General features: G+C 47.8%; 1 protein-coding gene across 2 annotated transcripts in view; it reads right to left on the bottom strand.

The window, feature by feature from the left end:
* The window catches only part of ebo (exportin ellipsoid body open), a 44,257-nt gene that overhangs the window by 10,230 nt on the left and 13,116 nt on the right, over window positions 1-20,911 (bottom strand). For both annotated transcript variants that reach the window (XM_084604536.1, XM_084604537.1), the window contains exons 8-14: window positions 20,147-20,285; window positions 17,852-18,094; window positions 16,364-16,515; window positions 14,631-14,708; window positions 11,288-11,396; window positions 9,521-9,667; window positions 5,807-5,960 (exon numbers count right to left, since the gene is read on the bottom strand). In XM_084604536.1, coding sequence (XP_084460662.1) covers window positions 5,807-5,960; window positions 9,521-9,667; window positions 11,288-11,396; window positions 14,631-14,708; window positions 16,364-16,515; window positions 17,852-18,094; window positions 20,147-20,285 — 1,022 coding nt within the window. The remainder of the gene's footprint in view (window positions 1-5,806; window positions 5,961-9,520; window positions 9,668-11,287; window positions 11,397-14,630; window positions 14,709-16,363; window positions 16,516-17,851; window positions 18,095-20,146; window positions 20,286-20,911) is intronic.

Raw genomic sequence — 20,911 nt, 5'->3', positions numbered from 1 at the left:
TTGTGTCTGGGCTACCCCCTGCTATCATTGGTATCCTTAGTCACCGTGTACGTGACATTCTGGTGGAGCTGCTGGGAAAAACGATCGCCTATGCAAGAATCTCCATCTACAAGACGTCGCGCCAGCCCTGTACCATTGGACACCCCCGTGCATCGCTCCAGTCGACGGCTCCAGGGACTGTCTCCGGAGTTTCAGCCAGCACCCGCCGCCATGACATCTAGTGCTCCTGCGCAGCAGGTGACGGGCCTCGCACCGGCCTGTAACTACACCTTGCAGGCCCCTCGGGTACCGAAGACTTTCCATGGGGACCTCTGAGGATGTGGAGGACTGGTTCCTTCAGTTTGAACGTGTCGCTGCATTCAACCAGTGGGACGATGCTGCCAAACTAAGGAACGTCTACTTCAGCCTTGAGGACGGCGCCCGTATCTGGTACGAGAACCGAGAGCAAGCTTTAACTTCGTGGCGGGAATTCCGTCGTCAACTGCTCGAGGCTTACACTAGCGCAGATCGTCGCGAGCATGCAGAACGTGCCATTCACTCTCGCATCCAAAGGCCGAATGAGAGTGTCCAAGCATACGTCGAGGACATGACGCGCCTCTTCAGGCGAGCCGATCCCGCCATGTCCGAGGACAAAAAGGTCAGGCACTTGATGCAGGGTTTGAAAGAGCAGTTGTTCGCAGGCCTTGTGCGAAACCCACCCTCGACTGTAAACGGATTCCTTGCGGAGGCCACCACAATGGAAAAGGTGCTACACCAACGTGCCGTGGCTTATGACCGACCTTTTCATACACGCACAACCGCGGAATCATTTGCATCTTCAGAGCGGCATCCCGATGCATTGCGCGAACTGATTCGCAGCGTCGTGCGCGAAGAACTAAGCAAGTTCTGGAGCCCTCTGCAGCAATCGCCATCTTCCGTTTCTGCTATAGTGCGGGAGGAGGTGCGGCAGGCACTCAAGAGCCCTCTTTCGCCTGTAGTTCCGAGCCCGCCATTGCTGTCGGGGACCGACAATCGTCCCACATATGCGGAAGTTCTGCAGAGTCAGGCTCCCCCTTCACCACCGCCCATTCTCGCGTCACCTACAGTTCCGCTGCCCTCGGTGCAGCCAGTGCAGAACTTCGACAATCGCCCGCTGCCTCGACGCAAAGCCGACATTTGGCGCACGCCTGACCGCCGTCCGCTTTGCTTCCACTGCGGTGAACCAGGACATCTCTACCGGGATTGTCCGTATCGACGCCTCGGTCTCCACGGCTTCCGCATCGACTCGCCTCCTCCCCGGTTTGGTCAACGACCCCGAGTTATTGAGGAGTACCTGGCGGAGCAGCGTTCATCTCGTTCGCAGCGTCAGCCCCGCTCCCCTTCGCCAAGGCGCTCCTCCTCGTTCACTCACGGTTCCTCGCGAGAGGACCAAGGCCGCTCCTCTAGCCCTGGTCGGGAAAACTGAAAACAGCGACCTTCGGGGGCGAGGCCGCTGGTAGTCGCTGCGTTGAAGACCTCCCGTCGTTGCCGCTTCGATCCGACCGCGAGCTGCTGATACCGTCACCAAGGGAAGCAAAAAGCGTTTCTCTGGACATTCCGGTTATTTTAGACGGTCGCACTACGGTCAATGCTTTAGTGGACACCGGTGCCGATTATTCAATTTTGAGTGGTCGCATGGCGACTGTTTTGAGGAAGGTGCTCACTGCTTGGCCAGGTGTGTGCCTTCGAACCGCCGGCGGTCATATAGTTACTCCAAAGGGGATGTGCACGGCTCGCATTCAGATTAACGGACGTACGTTCGTCGTTAGTTGCGTTGTTTTAAGTGACTGCTCCCGTGACCTTATCCTCGGCATTGACTTTCTGCGGGAGTACGGAGCAGTTATCGACCTGCGAAATAGACTCGTCACGTTTTCGATAGGACAATCTACCGAACAAGATAGTAGCAGTCCTTGCAATAACGCACTTCGTGTTTCCGCTGAGAGCGTCTCGCTGCCGCCGCGAAGCAGTGCTCTTGTGGAAGTTACCTGTGACGATTTCCGTACCGGTGATGCTGTAGCGGAGGCGAACCATACACTCCTGCTTGCTCATGGCATTTGCGCTCCCCGAAGTTTATTGTCGTTTCACAATGGCCGGGCTGCACTCCTTGTCACAAATTTTTCTAATGAGTCCCGACACTTGTTCCCGGGGACTGCTATCGCTTTTGCTGACCATGTTGCGCACGATCCGGTCTGTTTTGCATCCACGGCAGTAGAAACTAACGAGCCATCTCTTGACAACATCGACATTAACTGTCACTTGTCCAAGGAGAAACGGCGGGCTTTAGAGCAACTGCTGCTAGACTTCAAGCACTGCTTTGCTTCTTCCTCGAAGGTTCGTCAAACGCCCATCACACAACATCGCATCATTACTTATGACGACGCTCGCCCAATACGACAGCAGCCTTATCGTGTGTCTGCCAAAGAACGAGAAGTGATCCAGACGCAAGTTCAGGAGATGCTGGATGATGGTGTTGTGCAGCCTTCACAAAGTCCGTGGTCTTCACCAGTAGTCCTTGTCAAAAAGAAAGACGGCACTCTTCGATTTTGCGTCGACTATCGGAAATTGAATAATGTGACAAAGAAAGATGTATACCCGTTGCCGCGCATCGATGACTCACTGGACAGATTGCGACGTGCGAAGTATTTTTCATCTATTGATTTAAAAAGCGGCTATTGGCAAATCGAAGTAGACGAAAGAGACCGAGAAAAAACCGCATTTGTCACTCCAGATGGCCTATATGAATTCAAAGTACTCCCATTTGGATTGTGCTCTGCCCCAGCTACATTCCAAAGGATGATGGACACCATCCTCACTGGCCTCAAGTGGCAGATCTGTCTTGTGTACTTGGACGATGTAGTTGTTTTTTCCGAACCATTTGATCAACACCTCGAACGCCTTCGAGCTGTCCTGGAAGCCCTCCGTTCTGCTGATCTCACGCTGAAGCCTCAGAAATGCCACTTCGGGTATACAGAACTCAAGTTCCTCGGCCATGTTGTAAGCGCTGATGGGGTGCGCCCGGATCCCGATAAGACTGCTGCCGTCGCACGATTTCCCGTTCCAGCTAATAAGAAGGCTGTTCAGCGCTTCCTCGGCCTGTGCGCATATTATCGGCGTTTCATTGCGGACTTTTCTCAGATCGCAGAACCTCTGACGCGCCTTACAAGGAAGGACACCTCCTTTGTGTGGAACTCTGAGCAGCAGATGGCATTCTCTTTGCTTCGTGAGCGCCTTCAAACATCCCCTGTTCTGGCGCACTTCGATGAAGCGGCTGACACACTGACGCCAGTAGTATCGGTCTTGGCGCGGTCCTTGTTCAGCATCAAGACGGGTTTGAGCGAGTAATAGCCTATGCCAGCCGCACTCTCTCTCGTGCCGAAATGAACTATTCCACCTCAGAAAAGGAATGCCTGGCGGTCGTATGGGCTACTATGAAGTTTCGTCCCTATCTTTACGGCCGGCCATTTAAAGTCGTCACCGACCATCATTGTTTGTGCTGGCTGGCAAATCTGCGAGACCCATCTGGACGACTTGCACGCTGGAGTTTACGTCTTCAGGAGTTTGACATAACCATTGTTTACAAGTCCGGCCGCAAACACGAAGACGCCGACACGCTGTCACGAGCACCCGTTGACACTGGCGATACTACAGCCGATGACGATAGCGGTTTTCTAGGAGCCCTCAGCGCATCTGAGCTCAGGGATCGACAAAGAGCTGATCCAGACATCCTTCCACTCATCGATTATCTGGAAGGGCGTGATACGATTCTGCCTCGACACCTATCTCGGCACCTTGGTTCCTTCTGCATACGGCAAGGCGTATTGTATAAAAGAAACTCCCAGAGCCAAGACAGAACTTACCTTCTGGTAGTGCCATGCGAGCTCCGTGAGGATATTCTCCTTGCTTGCCATGATGAACCAACGTCTGGTCATTTGGGTTGCTCACGGACTCTTGCTCGAGTGCGCAACATGTATTACTGGCCAGGACTTTCCGCAGCAGTGAAACGCTATGTACGAAGCTGTCGCGAATGCCAGCGCCGTAAAACACCGCCCCAGAAGCCTGCCGGATTTCTCAAGCCCGTTAAAGTACCCCGCATTCCGTTCGACCAAATTGGAATGGATCTCCTTGGCCCTTTCCCTTTGTCGCAGGCCGGAAACAAATGGATAGTAGTCGCTACTGACTACCTGACTCGATACGCTGAGACAAAGGCAATCCCTCATGCCACAGCTTCCGAAGTAGCAGAGTTTTTCATGCACAACATAGTCTTGCGGCATGGCGCCCCTTCCTACGTCATTACCGACAGAGGGACAGCTTTCACATCACAGCTGATCGACCGCATATTTGAGCTGAGTTGCACGACCCATCGCAAAACCACAGCGTACCATCCACAAAGCAATGGCCTTACAGAAAGATTGAATAAGACGATTGCGGACATGTTGGCAATGTACGTCGATGTGCAGCACAAGACCTGGGACGAGGTGCTGCCGTACGTTACATTTGCGTATAATACAGCCTTACAAGAGACAACGCGCTTCACACCATTTCGACTTGTTTACGGACGCGAAGTTCAGAGCATGCTCGATTCCATGCTCCCGTGCCCAGATGATGACCAGCTATCCTCAGATGCCCAGCAATATGCCATCCGCGCTGAGGAAGCCCGCCAGCTCGCCCGTGTGCACATTGGGCAGTAGCAGACCACTGACCAAGGGAAGGAAAGCGTAGCAGGGGGCGGCAGAAAGTTAGGTGGGCAGATGAGATTAAGAAGTTCGCAGGGGTCAAGTGGACGCAGCTAGCACAGAACCGGGTTAAGTGGAGAGATATGGGAGAGGCCTTCGCCCTGCAGTGGGTATAATCAGGCTGATGATGATGATGATGATGATGATGATGAGACCACTGACGCGCACCGTTACAACCTCCGGCACCGCCAGGTTGACTACAAGCCTGGAGATCAAGTCTGGGTATGGACACCAGTTCGCCGTCCAGGCTTGTCAGAGAAACTCCTTTCCCGCTACTTCGGGCCGTACAAAGTGTTGCGCCGTGTGAGTGACCTTAGTTATGAAGTTATCCCAGACGGTGCCACACAACCAAAACGTCGAAAGCACAGCTCGGACATTGTGCACATTGTGCGACTGAAGCCGTACTACCACCGATAGCGTATGGCCACCCGCTGTGACCACTCTCTTGCTTTTCACACCATTTTTACCGGCCCTTCTCATTTTTTTTTCGGAGGGAGGGGGTAATGCCACCTAGCGTTGCCAGGTGGCGCATGACTGAGGTGTGAAAGGAGGACGAAGTTGAAGAGGACGACAAAGTGTCGCTTGCACGTTTGCGTCTGTGCTGCTGTGTTCTTGTGTCTGGGCTACCCCCTGCTATCATTGGTATCCTTAGTCACCGTGTACGTGACAATATATATATATATATATATATATATAACTGCCAAGGTTCCTAATTGGACTAGTTTGTTACAGTATGAACACATAATATCTAGAACACAAAAACCACACACAGAAAGAACAGACAACAAGTTTGTTTTGGTTTATGGGGTTTAACATCTGAAAGCGACTAAGGCTAAGAGATTCAATAGTGGATGGCTCCGGAAATTTCCACCCCCTGGGGGTCTTTAACGAGCACCGACATTGCACAGTACACGGGCGCCTTGCTTTTCACCTCCATCGAAAAGTGGTCGCCGCGGCCTCAGTTTGATCCCGAGTCTATGAGCACAGCAGTAACCCGCCCTAACCACTGCACCCTCATGGCGGGTGTGAGTGAGACGTGCGCACGTGGTCCATACCTGGTGGCTCGCGTCGCAGCAGGGGCTGCGCCAGGGCGTTCACCAGGTTGTTCTCGGCAACTTCTCGCTGGCTCCAGCACTGGGCCGCATTGGGCGTCCCGGACCATTGCAGGCACAGCGCCGCATGCACAGACTGCACCACCATCTCCTCGCACTGCACATGGTACATGCGCACCCTTGGAACAAGGATTCCCCGCACGTTGCACACAGCCGACCACCCCCCACAATGCTCTTTTCATTCGGCCCACAAGACGTTAGAATTTCATATCGGGCCTTTCGGGACATGACAGCTGTAGAACACGTTGTATTCCTATTTCTTTTTCTGTACCATCCATCAGTACTCACAGTTTGATATTGGCTGATCTCTCATCATGTCTTATTTAGTTAGTTATGTGGTATTTTATGGTGCATAAACAACTACGGCTATCATGCCCCAAACACAAGGTTAGATGTCTAGATGATTATAGTTGGCGTAAAAAATTGGACCTCAGGAGAAACGTTACAACTTGTGAAAAATGAACAAGTGCAAGTTCTCCTAAAGCCAGTACTGTATGAAATGGGATGCGTTGACTATAAAATAGGGTAGAATTTCTTTTCAGGTCTTGCGTAGTTTTGTGCAGGTAATTAAAATGTGATTTACACTGAGCTCATCGTCACAGATTTCACATACAGGTTTATCTTTGTTTGTTAGTAAAAACTTGTGCGCAAGATGCGCGTGCCCTATACAGAGAATATGTAGACGACGTAAGACTACTTCGATGAAGCGTCCCACGTCTCGTATAGGTCAGAATTTCAACACTATGTAGAATTCTTGTGGTAGTAATAACAAACAGGTGCAGCCTGTAAAGGTGACATGACGGCTCCTTGGGTTCATACACCAGCGCATCACCAGCAGGTGCTAAAATGCATAAAATGATCTTTTTCTGAGCCTAGTAGGTTTGGAGAAGGAAAAGAAGGAAGTACTACTAAAAGAAGATGGTTCCCACAAAATACAACATGAGGTAAAAAGGAAGTATACTACTAAAAGAAGATGGTTCCCACAAAATACAACATGAGGTTCTATGTTTCAATTTTTATACAGGATAACCTGGATATAATAAACTGATACGTCCCGAAACTTTTCATAGCGTAGTTTTTAAGTGAATATTGGTATCAATCACGCAAGAACAAAATCAAAATGCGACGTGTCTGCCCAGGTGAACCGATTCATCAAGCATCTATTTCGCAGAGGAAAACTGGTGACTTTTTGCGTGCTGCAGCGGCACGCCTGGTCCACCAGCAGAACATTTTCCCAGGAGGTGCAAGAAGGAGAGGGGATGAAATCTAAAGTTTGACGAAATCTCGTCTGGTCGGGTAAATTTATGAAGGGTTAAGGGGCGCTGACCAAAAAGGTAATTGTCAAAAAAAACAAGACGTGTCCGCTTCCACACGGAAGCCTTGTTCACTGGATGGAATGGAAGCTTAAGTGCGTTGCACTAATCGTCCCAGGCATCTCGCGTACGTGGGCGGAAGATTACCGGCATTGCAACTAAGTGTATGTTTCGTCGTTTGAATGAACAGGGATTCCAGATATTGGCGTGATGACCAGTTCTTTTCTTTTCCGATGATTGATACATTGTCCCAAGCGATCTTATGCTGCGTTGCTTCCACGTGTTTCGCAAGTGCGTTAGAACTGACCTTCTTGTTTTTGACGTCGTTCTTGTGGTCCCTTAATCGCCGTGCAAAGTTCCCACTCTCCTCTATATATGAGTAATCGCAGTCTGCGCAGAGGATTTCATAGATGACGCCGGGAAACTTTTCTCTGTCTTGTTTTTTGACAATTACCTTTTTGGTCAGCGCCTTAACCCTTCAAGGAGAGGGGATGGGTGCCACTGGGATAGGATATCACACGCCGGTAGGCAATTGAACAGGCGATGTGGTACAGCGTGTTTAGAAGAGAGCGCGGTGAATTCTGCGAAAATTCTGTGATGTGAATGAATGGGTTAGCAGTAGTCTCTAGACAACGTTTCGGGTCTTGTCAAGTGAGCGGTGTGGAAGCGGGTGTGTGGCCTGACTTACGCAGTGGTATAATGCAATTACGTTAGCCAAGCGGTTCGTATCATTCGATGTCCCGGGGGCTCAAAGAGGGTTCCGCGCTCTAGAGAAACTACAGCATCCATGACTGCTTCATCATCTTGCGAGCTAATAAAACAGCACCGAATGTCCACTGCATCCCCCATTTTCCTCGCAATAGGCACGACACAAAAGTGGGTCAGGCTGTGACAAACCACCACTCTCAATACGATCTTCGATGCTTTTTATAAGTGTCCCATCAGACATCTATCTCTTCTGCAGGTATGGCTCTGCCATCTACTTACAAAAATACTTTAAATTCTATGTTGTCTAACACCCCACCATCCATGCGTACTGCATGCCACACTTAGCATCAGGCGAGTCTGAAGGTATCTATCTATTCAACATTTTTAGCTTGGATGGCATTAATATTTTGGCCTTGAGAAAACAATTGGAGAATACTTGTGCTCAGTTTTCTTGGCACACAGCAGTAAGCATCTCAATCACTTTACCGATGCCAATCTTCGATTGCTGTTCGAGAGTGATGTCGAGAAATATCTTTTCTATCTAATGATAGCGGTAGCAGCACTCGAAGCTGTTAATAACCCCTATGCCTAAGGGCTGTATCAATTAATTCACAGCTTGCCAGAAAAATACTGAAGCCAGACCTCGAGTGCTGAAGGCATTCTCAGTCAGGCATTTTACTCCATAACTAATAAAACCTGCCTGGCGAAGACTCTTGCGAGTTCCTTGGACTGCCAGAAGATCAAATCAGTCGATATTGTCGACCATAAACCCTGACTGCTCATTGGAGGGTCAAATTCTAAAGTTAAAGCTCAGCTACCTTGGTCATCCGATGAGAAGAGAGGAGTCGCTGGAGAAAGATTTGATGTTGGGAAAGGTTGAGGGTCGCCGGAGAAGGGGTAGGCAGCGAACGCGATGGTTAGATGGCATTCTCGAGGCATTGCAGATGAAGCTATGTGATGTTAAGAAGATAGTGAGAGACCGGAAAGCGTGGCGTGACATGGTCCATAGGGTCACGAAGAGTCGGACACGACTGAACGCCTGAACTGAACTGAACTGTAATTGCTGCCGTTTTGATGACAGCTGGCTTCTCTCACATACAAAGTCATTGCTGTGACTTCTTCCGTGGCCCAGTCAAACAACACACGAGATCTTTCCTTCGTGCTACTCGTTGAGCCATACTGCTAAAAGATTTTTTCAGAGCGGCCCTGTAATAGTAACAGATTTCACTTTCCACTACAATGTTAAACAAAAAGTTGAAATTACTTCTTAAACTTGTGAAACAGCTCATCTGGGAGCCCCATGCTCACACACAACACAGCTGGGCAAAGCTGGAAAACCATAAGCATTAAAAATGTGAAAATAATCAGTACGTCCGTGGGCCTACCTCAATCTGTTATGCTCAAACTGGTCGAATATTGCGCAAATGTTTCGCTGAAGCAAAGACAATCAGATAAAAGGGCTGATATGCTTTGCTGCATTAGAAACTGAACTGACGATGCATCAGTGAGCTCTGGATTTCTCACGCTCGTGGTTGGATAGCATTAAGGGAAGGATCTGCAGACCTCCAACACGTGCCCGCAGCCCCATGTCGAGATAACTTGAGGCTGCCAAGAAGAAAAATGGTAAACTTCCCACCTGGGGGCTGAGGGGCCGCAGGGTCCCCTGACACAAATGCTCGTACAGCCGCTGCATGGACGGCACCGAGAACACCTGGGCTGGCCGTATGTCCCTGCACACCGTCAGGAGCAGCCCACAGCCAGCCTCGCACACCTTCTCAGGGCACTGCACAAGGAAAAAGAGAGGTTTGGTTGGTTTGTGGGGTTTAAGGTCCCAAAGCAACTCAAGCTATGAGAGGCACCCGTAGTGGAGAGCTCCAGAAATTTCGACCACCTGGGTTTCTTTAACGTAAACTGACATCACACAGCACACGAGCGCTTGGCTTTTCACCTCCATCGAAAAGCGGCCACTGCGGCCAGGAATCGATTCCGCACCCTTGGGATGCAGTAGTCGAGCGCCCTGACCACTGCACCACCACGGAGGGCAAAGAAAAAGAAAGGGAGATGGTTTTCATAAAAACTTCACCACCTCATTGCAATGACAATCATCTCCAGCAACAGCTCAACTACATCCACATCGAAGACAGAGGGCCCTCACAGCGATCTCCAGACAATCAAATCATGCCCCTTGCAGCAGCAGTCCCCTCAAACTTCATAACTGCCTCTAGACCTGTTTACCTTCTCTCTGGACCAGTTTGACGCTCACTTATTTCATGAGAATGTGACAAGGCAAGCTGAAACACACCGTTATGCTGTGCTGTTCTAGTAATGCTGACCAGTCGTGTACCAAGGAAATAATTCCCAGTAGTTCATGCTGAAGTGAAACCACAAGGTGGTGGTTTGCTTCGGTTCGATGGCTGCTCGACCATTTATTATGCAATGCCACGTGCTCAACAGACGACTACATCACGGATGGGATTGGGCCCAATCGGATGTGCCGACGATACTACAGCTGACAGCCATCCTGAAGAATCAGGTCGTGCTTCGGCACATGTGACACGTGCTAGAAGAAAGCACCCATTCGAAGGTCAGGTATCATGACTTAACATGACACGGTGTTTCATGTCTGCCACGGTCACAATCATTACTTAAAAAGATGCGTGTCGCATATCATCCCTAACGCACCCTACACAGCCCACTGCCGGAGTAAAGCCTAGGCCAGTCGTGGACGGCACAGTCGTTCTTCCCACCCAGATGGAACCAATCATCACCCAATAATGGTCCTGTGCTTGCAATACACTAGTCCTTGTTGGGCCGGACACTGCCAACACAATACCAAATATTGGCCCAATGGTGGTGCTGCCCAAGTTGAGGACAACGCAGAGGGCTATGGAACAAAAAATGGTAAGGGTAACGTTACGAGATAGGAAGCGTGCAGAGTGGGTCAGAGAAATAACTAAGTTATCGATATTCTAGTAGAAATCAAGAAGAAATGGGCAGGACATGTAGTGCGAAGAGAGGATAACCAATAGTCGTTTAGGGTAACAAACTGGATTCCAAGGGAAGGAAAGCATAGCAGGGGCCAGCAGAAAGTTAGGTGGGCGGATGAGGTTGTTCGCAGGGGTCAAGTGGATGAAGCTAGCACAGGACCGGGATAATTGAAGGAATATGGGAGAGGCCTTCGCTCTGCAGTGGGTATAGTCAGGCTGATGATGATGGTGGTGGTGCTGCCTGGGCAACATGTGTGTCACTTGTGGCTTTGTGCCAGCGCATCTTTAATGTCGTAAATATGAAATTACGAGTGCAGCACTTCAGGCCACAGCTAGCAGCACATCAATTCACACAAAGGTTTCCCCGAGAGACAGTACCAAGTGCAGCACAATAAACCGATCCACAACACACTTACCGGTTCCAAGATATGAGCCAGAGCATTGTTGAGCAGGAGCTCTGAGGGCGCCTGCTTGGAGCCAACGAAGAGGGTGAGATGATTGAGGGAGGTCAGCAGCTGCACCTGCCTGTAAGACCACAGCGTGCGTCAGGGAAGTTGCATAAACCAGCTTTAACTAATGTTTGCAAAAAATTACTTTCTAGGGCCATACAAAATGTCTAAAGGCATGCATGTTCTCTCTGTCTTCGTCTAACATTAAAACCCATAAAGACCACAGGAAAGGCCAAATATACTCGGCTTCAATTTTATGGGTCGCAACAGTTTTGATGAGCTTGGCTTATGATGCCCGTCTACTCAAGTGAAAATGAAAGCATCCTGTTGTGCAAGATCAAGGAAGTAGCCTCGTTGAGTCGTTATAATGAAGTAGCATCAGGACGGTATATTTTCTTATTATATACAATTCCTTCTAACAGCAAAAACAAAAATGCCAGTAACGAATAGGCAACCAAGCTCATGCAAAAATCCAAAGCCAAACAGCACTATTCCAGACATCGAATCCTCTATAAATGAGATAATCCTTACAATCCTCTTTGTGGCACTTCAAAAAAATAAAAATAAAGCTAGAACACAGAAAGGTCGAATTTAAGAAGACTACAAAGTTTGTTTGGTGAAACAAGTCTATGTTCTTGTTTTTTTGAAGAAGCAAGTAATCTTCATCTGATGGCTTTCCACAGCGCTGACAAGAATGAAATTTTTCCACAGTGTCTATGCACAACAGGATCTTTTCTACCGTGGCAGGTTTAGCCATAGAGAGCTTCTCGAGGTAGATGTGAAGGCTCCTGACAATGTCCATGACATCTCCACTGCTTGTCGATGGTTCTTCAATCAGTTCGTCATCTTCGCTGTTTGCTCTCCTCCAATCCACGCAATCCACAATTTCCTCGTCTATCAGCGCCAGTGACACGACCAAGTCCTTATCGGGCAACAAAACGTTTTCAAATGAGGTGCCTGGAAACCTCAATAGAGTAGAACCCTGCTACAGTAAACTCGGATAAAGCAAGGTGAAGCTGAAGTCCCAGTCTGTCTTCCACAGACGACTGTACATATTTTTCTTGCCTATAGTAAAGAAATTTTTTATAAAAGCTGGTTATAGTAAAGTATGCCTGGCCGCGTCGAAGTACTTTCCATGAAATAACCTCATGGTACGTGCGCAGCAAGGCAAACTTTCCTTTTTTGGGGACAAACAAAACAAATAAACAATAAAACTGTTTTTAGGATGGCTTTACCACCAAGTCGCAAGCTTTGAATGAGAAGCCAGCTTTATAAGACGGCGTGAGGCAAAGCATACAACACTGTGAGGAGCAAGCGCCACACAAGAAGGACATCGAAGATGAAGAGGAGCGGGAGGAACAAACGCTTGGCACGTCGAGGAAGTGCCACGTGGAGAAAGCAGCACATGGAGATGAGAGTGCAGGCAGAGCAAGGAGTGAGAAGGAAGGACACAACAGGAGCAGTCGGAGAAAGAAGTCTTTCGGCTGCGTCTGTATGCTGGTAACCCGAATGACCAGGCTTGGGCTGCCGCCACAAACATCCGGGACTCCAGACCCGGATCGGCATCTATCCTGTATCCAGACGCATCTGCCTAAGCTACCAGATACAGGCGCAGCTGTTCCTGGACCTTCCTAGATGGTGTGGCCATCAGCCGGGTGACTGAACGCAAGCTGCCAGCGTCTCCACCAGATGCTGCTCCGGCCACCCGAAGTATGCAAACGAGACGCATAGCTCATGAATCCAGGCGGCAGCGCAGAGGCCTGGTGCAGAGCGGCCGTTGATCAGACACTTCAATTCGGGACGCACCGAGAAGTACCGACTCCGCTGACGCCTAGCCAAACCAGTTCACCGGACGCACCATCACTTCAGCTATGAACACCCTCTGCCAACAGCTCCTGCTGACAACGATAAGGCATTAAAGGCTTTCGCCTTAAAACTCAGTTCAGGAATACCCGATGTTGTTTTCCGCAGCTCAGGACTGTGCAGTGTCGTCTACGAAAACAGACTAATCAGCTAAATTGGATAAATGACCCGACAAAACAAAGATCTCGAACAATGCCTTTTTATTGGTAGCATCGCAATAAATCAGTTGTCTCTGACATTTATTTGCTAAGTTGGATGCAATGTCTGAAGCGCTCCAGTTGATGCAGATGAAACGCTTGAAACAGAATATGCAAACGGCCTGCATACCTTGCAACGCCCCCATCGGCGCCTTGTCATGACACTTTTCACTGCAGAAAAGAGATGGCGCCCCCGACGCTTTCCAGTGAGAAAACGGCTTTTGCAGGTTTCGGTCCATCGACTTCTACGCAGGGGATTACGGTTTTGCATTGTGCACAGCTCAACTTAGTAAGTGTCCTTGTAAAACTTGCCATGATACAAAAGTTACCGTTATATGTAAGCTCTGTGCTCAGTTGCATCGGAAACAAATCATCGGTTAAAGCGGGAAAATTTTAAAAAGTGTTTACGATAAAAATGCAAAGTACTGTGTGTACTGAATAACATGCACTGTAACCTTTTGGCAGATAGGCATCAGAGGAAATAATGGTCAAGCATGATTTCCCGTTCCTACCTGGTACTTTTCCTGCTTTACTTTTCTCTAGCCCACATTTTTCTGTTTCCCCCTAATAACATTCTGCGTTCTTCAACCTATATATATTTCCCCCCCCCCCCCCCCCCCTGTTTTTTTACTCCGCATGTCTTTTTTTGTTGACTCCTTTTCCTTTCCACAGTTCCCCATACTTTCCCTTCTCCTGGCCAACCGCGTGCAGTTTCAGCGCACACTGAATTCAACTGTTTTACTTTTTTTTTTTCTCCTTTCCTGCATAATGATTAACGCTTTGGAGCCACTCTACCTAATTTTCCCACTTGTTCTTTGTGTAATTTAGTTCGTTTGTTTTTTGTAATTGGTTTTTCTTAAATTTCCCCCTTGGAAGTGCACCTGCCCCTTTCCTTTTATTTTAAATTGCTTTTGACTGCGTTAACTTCTGGTGCGACTTTCTCTCACATTTATTTATTATATCATTTTTTATGTCTTGAGAGCCTTACAATAAAAGGCTTTGAGACAATGATGATAAATGACTTCTGTCCCTGAAATTGAAATTCCTACAACTACCTGCTACCAGTAGAAGGACAAAGACATTTGCCAAGTTATTTATAGATTCTTAAGAAAAGAGAGAAATGTGATGCCCACTATTCATCAGTGCACACAGATTATCCATGCTGTGTGATACGTGCATTACAAATAGCACACTTTCAGCAAACCCATGCCGACTAGCATCAATCTCAAAAAGAGACAGGCCAACCTTACACATATGCAATGTCATCCACCCAGGCCTTATCTGCACTCTGGAGCAACAGGTGACCATGGGAAGCTGCCTGGCATAACCTGCAATGAATAATAATTATAATAATAATTGGCTCACAGGAAGGGAAAGGTGCATTATCTGTCACACTTGGTCCTGTGGACACCTGAACCACTAAAGAGAGAAAGGAGTGCTGTAGAGGAGTAATTTCGACCACCTGGGGATCTTTAAGTGCACTGACAAAAGCCTTGGCACATCAGGAGAAAGACCATATGCACTAGCAAAGAGGAAGCATGTCTGTATGAGTGTACTTATTTGGTTTCTTATTCGTTCAGTTTGCTTCATGAAATTTTACATCAAAAAGCAACTCAGGCTAGAAGGGACACCTTAGGGGAGAGCCCTGTGTACCCAGGATCAAAATCGGGTCACTCCACCGAGACAGAGCTTGTTAGAGACACAGAAGTCCCGAAAAGACATTCTGGCGTTGTTAGAAAAAAGTTAGAAATACACTAAAAAACACGTACAATTCAGTACAAACAGAAAAGCTGTAACAACAGTTCCCACAATTAAATAGAACTACTAAAGCAGGCAATGATACAGTATGAATAGAATATAAATAGAAATTGTTTTCCTTTGTCGATGTACAAATTCTTGCTCCAGTGTTTAGCTTATGAATGCATCCCTAAACAAAAAGCATTTTAATAGATATTCCAAGCTTATAAACCGGCTTTTACATAACCACCTCATTTCTGCCTGCTTTAAAGCAAACTGTTAAAAATGTTATTTTGGGGTAAGGAAGCAGACATGTCACCGGAACATGGATGTTGTTTCTTGGGCTTTAAGGCATGTTTGTTACAATGAACCAAATAAATGAACTCAAAAAATTTAAAACTAATTAAAAAGTGCTCTGCCTTCAGGAAACTACAGATGCATCAATAGTTGCGTTTTCTCCTAAGAGTATGCCAGATCAAACAGAATGCATTCATTCTAAAATTTAGTAAACTTTTTTTTGAAGTTCCTGAAGTTTTGAGCATGTATAATTAAAATATGGTGCTCTGTGATCATCTCTCCACACACTTTGCAAGTAAGTTCATTTTTTTTTCATTAGTAAAAATGAGTGTAGGATGCATGCTTCTAATGTGAAGACTGCACAGGGTCACTTCAGTGAAACATTCCTGATGTGTGCATGATTACCATTTTCCTTACACGGGCTTTAACCAGGCCTAGTTTGTAATTTCAGTAATTAGTACACACAGGCTGCCATTCAGCCTTCAGTTTATGGCGCACTGAGTGAACGCAGCCTTTATCCGACATATTAACCTTCTTCGTTTCCTTACTGCCATTTTGTGCAGCTCACATATCCCCCCTCTCATTACCACAAATTTCTATGCGGCTTCAGACCCAGCAGAATTTTACATGTTGTGTCCTCGTGCTGCGATCCTACTCATACAGCAGCTGACCAATTTATTGAACTCCAATAATTCAGACTTCAGAATAATTCTAGAGATGCTCAAAATTTGACAAAAAAAATGCCCTCGAGCTGTAAAGATAACATGGAAAACATGAAAGACAATCACGGGCCAAATCAAATGGATGTGCAAAAGGAAATGAATGCCTTTTCAAAGGCCGTCATTTCTGAATATGCTTGTCTTACAAATAACATGAGTGTACTCGATGGCACAGTGGTTGCCCCCAAGCGCTCACGCACAATGAAGCGCAATACACGGCGTGGCCTCACCTCAAGGCGACCTCCAGTGCGAGACTATGGCCAAGGCGGGGAGCGACGTGTCCAAGCGCCTTGAGCAGCTTGCCAAGATGGTACACCCGCTCAATGGCAGTGGTAACCTGGGGAGACTGGAAGTGGTTCAGCTCCGGCTCCAGAAGGCCCAGCTGCATGAGAAGGGAAGGTATACAGTACGTCCGTGGGCCTCAAGTTCACTGCCTAAAGCCCCTTAATAAACTAAAAGTAGCGCCATCTCCTCTCTCCTCTTCCGGCGCCGACGCTCCTCCTCTCGCATTTCAACCGCGGCTCCACCTACACGGTGTGCGGCTATCAGGCACTGGTAAAGGCGCTGGCGCCGATTCTAATCAGAGCATTTCAGCTTGCATTTCCTCGCAATGTGCTCACGTTAAAGTCTTGATCGCTGCTGAAAACATCAATACAGAATGTCGAAAGAGATTTTGCGCTAAAATAGTTTCAGCTGTCAATGACCTACACTATACGTACACGATTTCGACGTCGCTTCAACTTGCCTTCATCTCTGTGCGTCCGTCGTTCGTCGCCAGTTGGCCAAACTGCGCAGCATGCTTTAAAGAAATGTAACTAGGCAGCAGAGAACAATTCAGCAACAGTCTGTGCATGGTTTCTTTGCAGTTTGAATGACTTGTGAGCTGCCGGTAAACTTGAGACGCGTGGAAGCAGTTGTCTTCTATGTGTTTTCGACTTCAGCTGCAGATCTATCGCCGCTTGCATGCGTGACGGCCAAAATCGAGAGCTAGCCGACCAAACGAAAGCAAAGCACGAAAGATGTGGCTTTATCCGGCCGCCTAATAGCCGTCACTGCTTCGTTCAATGCGGCGACACACTCAAAACGTGCAGTTAGCCTGCCACCCTAGCCTGCCAATGAATTTTTATCTGCTGTAGGCTGTCATTGCACCCGCCACAGTATTTCTCTCCTTCTTTTTTTTTTCTTCTCTACTTTTGTCTGCACCAGGCAGTGGGAGGTGGCTCAGCTACAGAGCCAGTAGCAGGCCCGTGCATTTTCTTTTCCTTCTTCTTACAGCCACAACAACAGTGCTGACATGGATGCCACTTTGGTTCACCCTCATTGAAACACAGACACTGGTGGACCTTGCCGAAACCAGGTACTCCTGCACAGCAGTTGGGCATCCCAATCACTGCGCCACTGCATCTTCTTTAATTTAGTTGTTGTGGAAAGGAAGGCACAGTATAAAATTGGATAGACACTATGAAATAGCATACACCTACCCTTAATCAGGTCAAGTGAAGTGGCTGGAGAGGTTGACTTTGGCTGATACATGAAGCACTGAAACTTTCACTTCAAGAAGTTGAGGAAAATATAAATGTTAATGGCTCCAGTCACGGCTGGCTAATCACTACAATCTCTTGACTTCCGCCTCTATTAGTATCACATATACTACTAATTAACCTGCAGTCGCAACATGCTACCTTACACACCGAGGGCGTCAAAGCGGGGGCACTCACCACCTTTGCGCAAGCATCCTCCGGGAAAAGACGTCCTGCTTTGTGGAGCAGGTCCAGCTGGGGCTCCAGCAGGGACTCTGCATCGGTGCTAATCCAAGACTGGCAACAGCGCAGCAGCAGCTGGTCCACCAGCGCTCCCACCAGCTCCCGATGCTCTTGGCCTTTTTTCGCGTGTGGTCGCACGATTCTGGACAGCACAGTTCCCCACATCTCCATGTACATACTGTACCGCTCTGGGTCGTTCTGCAAGTACACAATGCAGCACTCATGTATACCTTATCTGATCAAGTTATGAATGCATTTAAAAGAAAAAGCAAACAGTCTCAACCGTAGAGCTGCATCCATTCATAATGCCATCAAAATTCCAAAATATCTAATGACATGCACAATCCGCATCTGCTGCGATACAGCAGTCATGACACGAGTATACCTTGGTGATAAGAACCCGCTCATAAATTTCAGGATAATATGAATTTGTAAAATTCCCCGATTGAAGTCCACTGCACACAGTGTCTATAAAAAGAATCCAATACAAGGTTTGATGCAGGGTGAAGAAGCATGCCTAGCCCCCAGAACCACACAATTTTTGACCCGGTCAAGTACCAGCAAATGTCTCCATTATCCCTTCTCCTGGCTGCGAATGATCACATTTTTTGGAAGCATCTCTTTGAGTATTGGCAGCAGTTCCTGACCACATCTGCCAGGCATGCCAGCATCACTGCCAGTCTGGCTTTTCCACTGCCAGCGGTGCTAATCTGGACTTCAAGGGCACGTACACTGTTGCCTATATGCCCCAATGGCATGTTCGATGAACGGCGCAGGTTGACAACATAACGCTGAAATTCCAGCAGCTTTTTTTCAGTCTCCCAGTAATCAATGCCGTATCAGTCATTCACTGGAGAGAGAAGTCATTCCCAAATCTTTGGGCCCATCCACAAGATGCTTGAAAACTCAGCAAGAATATTCCCACCTGCCAGGCAACATCTTTGGCCTTTCAAGCAGATCAGCTTGGTGTTGACCCCATGAGGTGGTTGTGCTTCTCAATTATGAAGTCAGCCAAGTGTGGCCGATTTGTTCACATCCATTCACTGAGCTGCCGAAGAATTTCCAACTTCTTCAGCCACCCAAACAGCTTTCCTCTTAAAACAAGCATTGTATTGTGTATGATGCGTTGCGTGAACTCCAGTAACAAACGAACCAGCTCCACCAACCCACTGCGAACGATGTGATAAGCTATGCTGATAACGATGTCGAAAAGTAACGAACACAAAATGCAAAGTTTTGAGTTTGGATAGATGGGAATTGGGCACATTTGGTTTCCCTGGTATCCACCACTGCCAGCATAACATCGCAAAACCGTGGAAAATGAAGCCGAGTGGGCACGGCTTCAAAATGACTGCACTACTGCCCTGCTTTAGGCCAATCAACTCACAGTATTCGATTATAATGTGAGGGTAGACTTTGAGAGGCAGAAATCATGGAAAAAATAGTCTCGTTACATTCGAGTAAATGCAGCAGACCTGTGATGACACATTTCTTGTGCTTAATCATATGAGTTTAGTTTGTTTTTAATGATACAAAATGCAGGCGATATACTTACTGCAACCCCATGACGATCGCATAAATTGAGATACTACTGCCTTTTGACACTGACATACGACTAAGCCTAGATGATACGAACCTATTTGTAACTAATTCCTCGTTATAACAAAAAGTTTTCTATCCCACAACGCTGCCTCTAATGAAGTAACAAAGGTGTTCCAGTCATTTAGCTTGGCAAACGAATTCAGTACACAAAATACCTACTCGCTGGTGCAGAGGCACTAGAAATTTGGCCTAACCAAAGCCATGCTCCAGTGCCATAGGTTCCTTTAAGTGTCAAATGCAACAGCCTCTGCTTATTTCACTTTTGTATTATCGCACCACGCAGCATTACAACAGCTCATGCTGAAAACCAGTGAACAACTGGATATGAACAGAGAGATGGGAGGAGGGGAGGCTTAGCAAAGTTAAGTCAAACGCGATTTAGTTGCGCTAGCACTCCGGCTTCGCGTTGCACATACTCACTAGCACACAGTCAAAGATCTACCGCATTGCTTATAAAACCACCAATATAGATATACAGCCCCGCCCTAACCAGGCCATACAAACGTGCCTGCGTGGCTAAACGGCCGCCAAGAGAAGAAGCTCTAGTGTGAGCGCATTAGAAAAGACACCGGATGCAACACAGTTAGGGACGCTGCATCTAGCACGACGTCAAGCGCAGACAGTGAGAAAGTAAGGGTGGCCGCTCACCTCTTGGAAGGTGCGATTGAACAGCAGTGACAGCACCTGGGAAAGGCCAGGGTCCATGTTGCCTTGGTCATCCACATCCAGGAATGGAAGCCAGCACTTCATAACGAGACGCAGAAAATCTGCCAGCCTGTCAAGGTAGCTGCAGGCAGTGATCACAGAATGAAAAACAATAACAGAACTGCTGACGTGCATGACATACACACACACACACACACACACCTCAATTGCTGAACCCTTGTTTTTGGACAAATGCAGTCAACTTTACTCAATTCAAACTGGAATGGGCCTGAAAAAGTTTACCCTATTTATGCTGTTACCTCGCCAGGATGGCGCAGTGATTACAGCGCTCGACTACAGTTCCCAAGGACGCGGGATCGAATCCCGGCCTCGGCGGCCGCTTTTCAATGGAGGCGAAAAGCAAGGCGCCCGTGCGCTGTACGATGTCAATGCACGTTAAAGAACCCCAGGTGGTCGAAATTTCCGGAGTCCTTCACTACGGCGTCTCTCCTAGCCTGAGTTGCTTTGGGACGTTAAACCCCACAAACCAAACCAAACCATTTATGCTGTTTGAGTAAAGAAGCCCCTTTTTAACCCATACGATGCTGACAGGAACAAACCATATAGTGAAAATAAGTTCGAATTATTCAAATTTGAATAAGCAACCAATCAGCAACCGACTAATTGAATGGCTGGCAGATCAATTCACTGAATTTACACCTTCAACGCACAAAGATGGAACACTACAGGGGAATGGATAACAGGGCA

Source organism: Amblyomma maculatum, chromosome 5 (genome assembly GCF_055883805.1).
Source record: "Amblyomma maculatum isolate TAMU_Amacu chromosome 5, ASM5588380v1, whole genome shotgun sequence".
Classification (NCBI taxonomy): Eukaryota; Metazoa; Arthropoda; class Arachnida; order Ixodida; family Ixodidae; genus Amblyomma; species Amblyomma maculatum.
The sequence above is the reverse complement of the archived record's forward strand: the minus strand, read 5'-3'. Positions and strand labels throughout refer to the sequence as shown.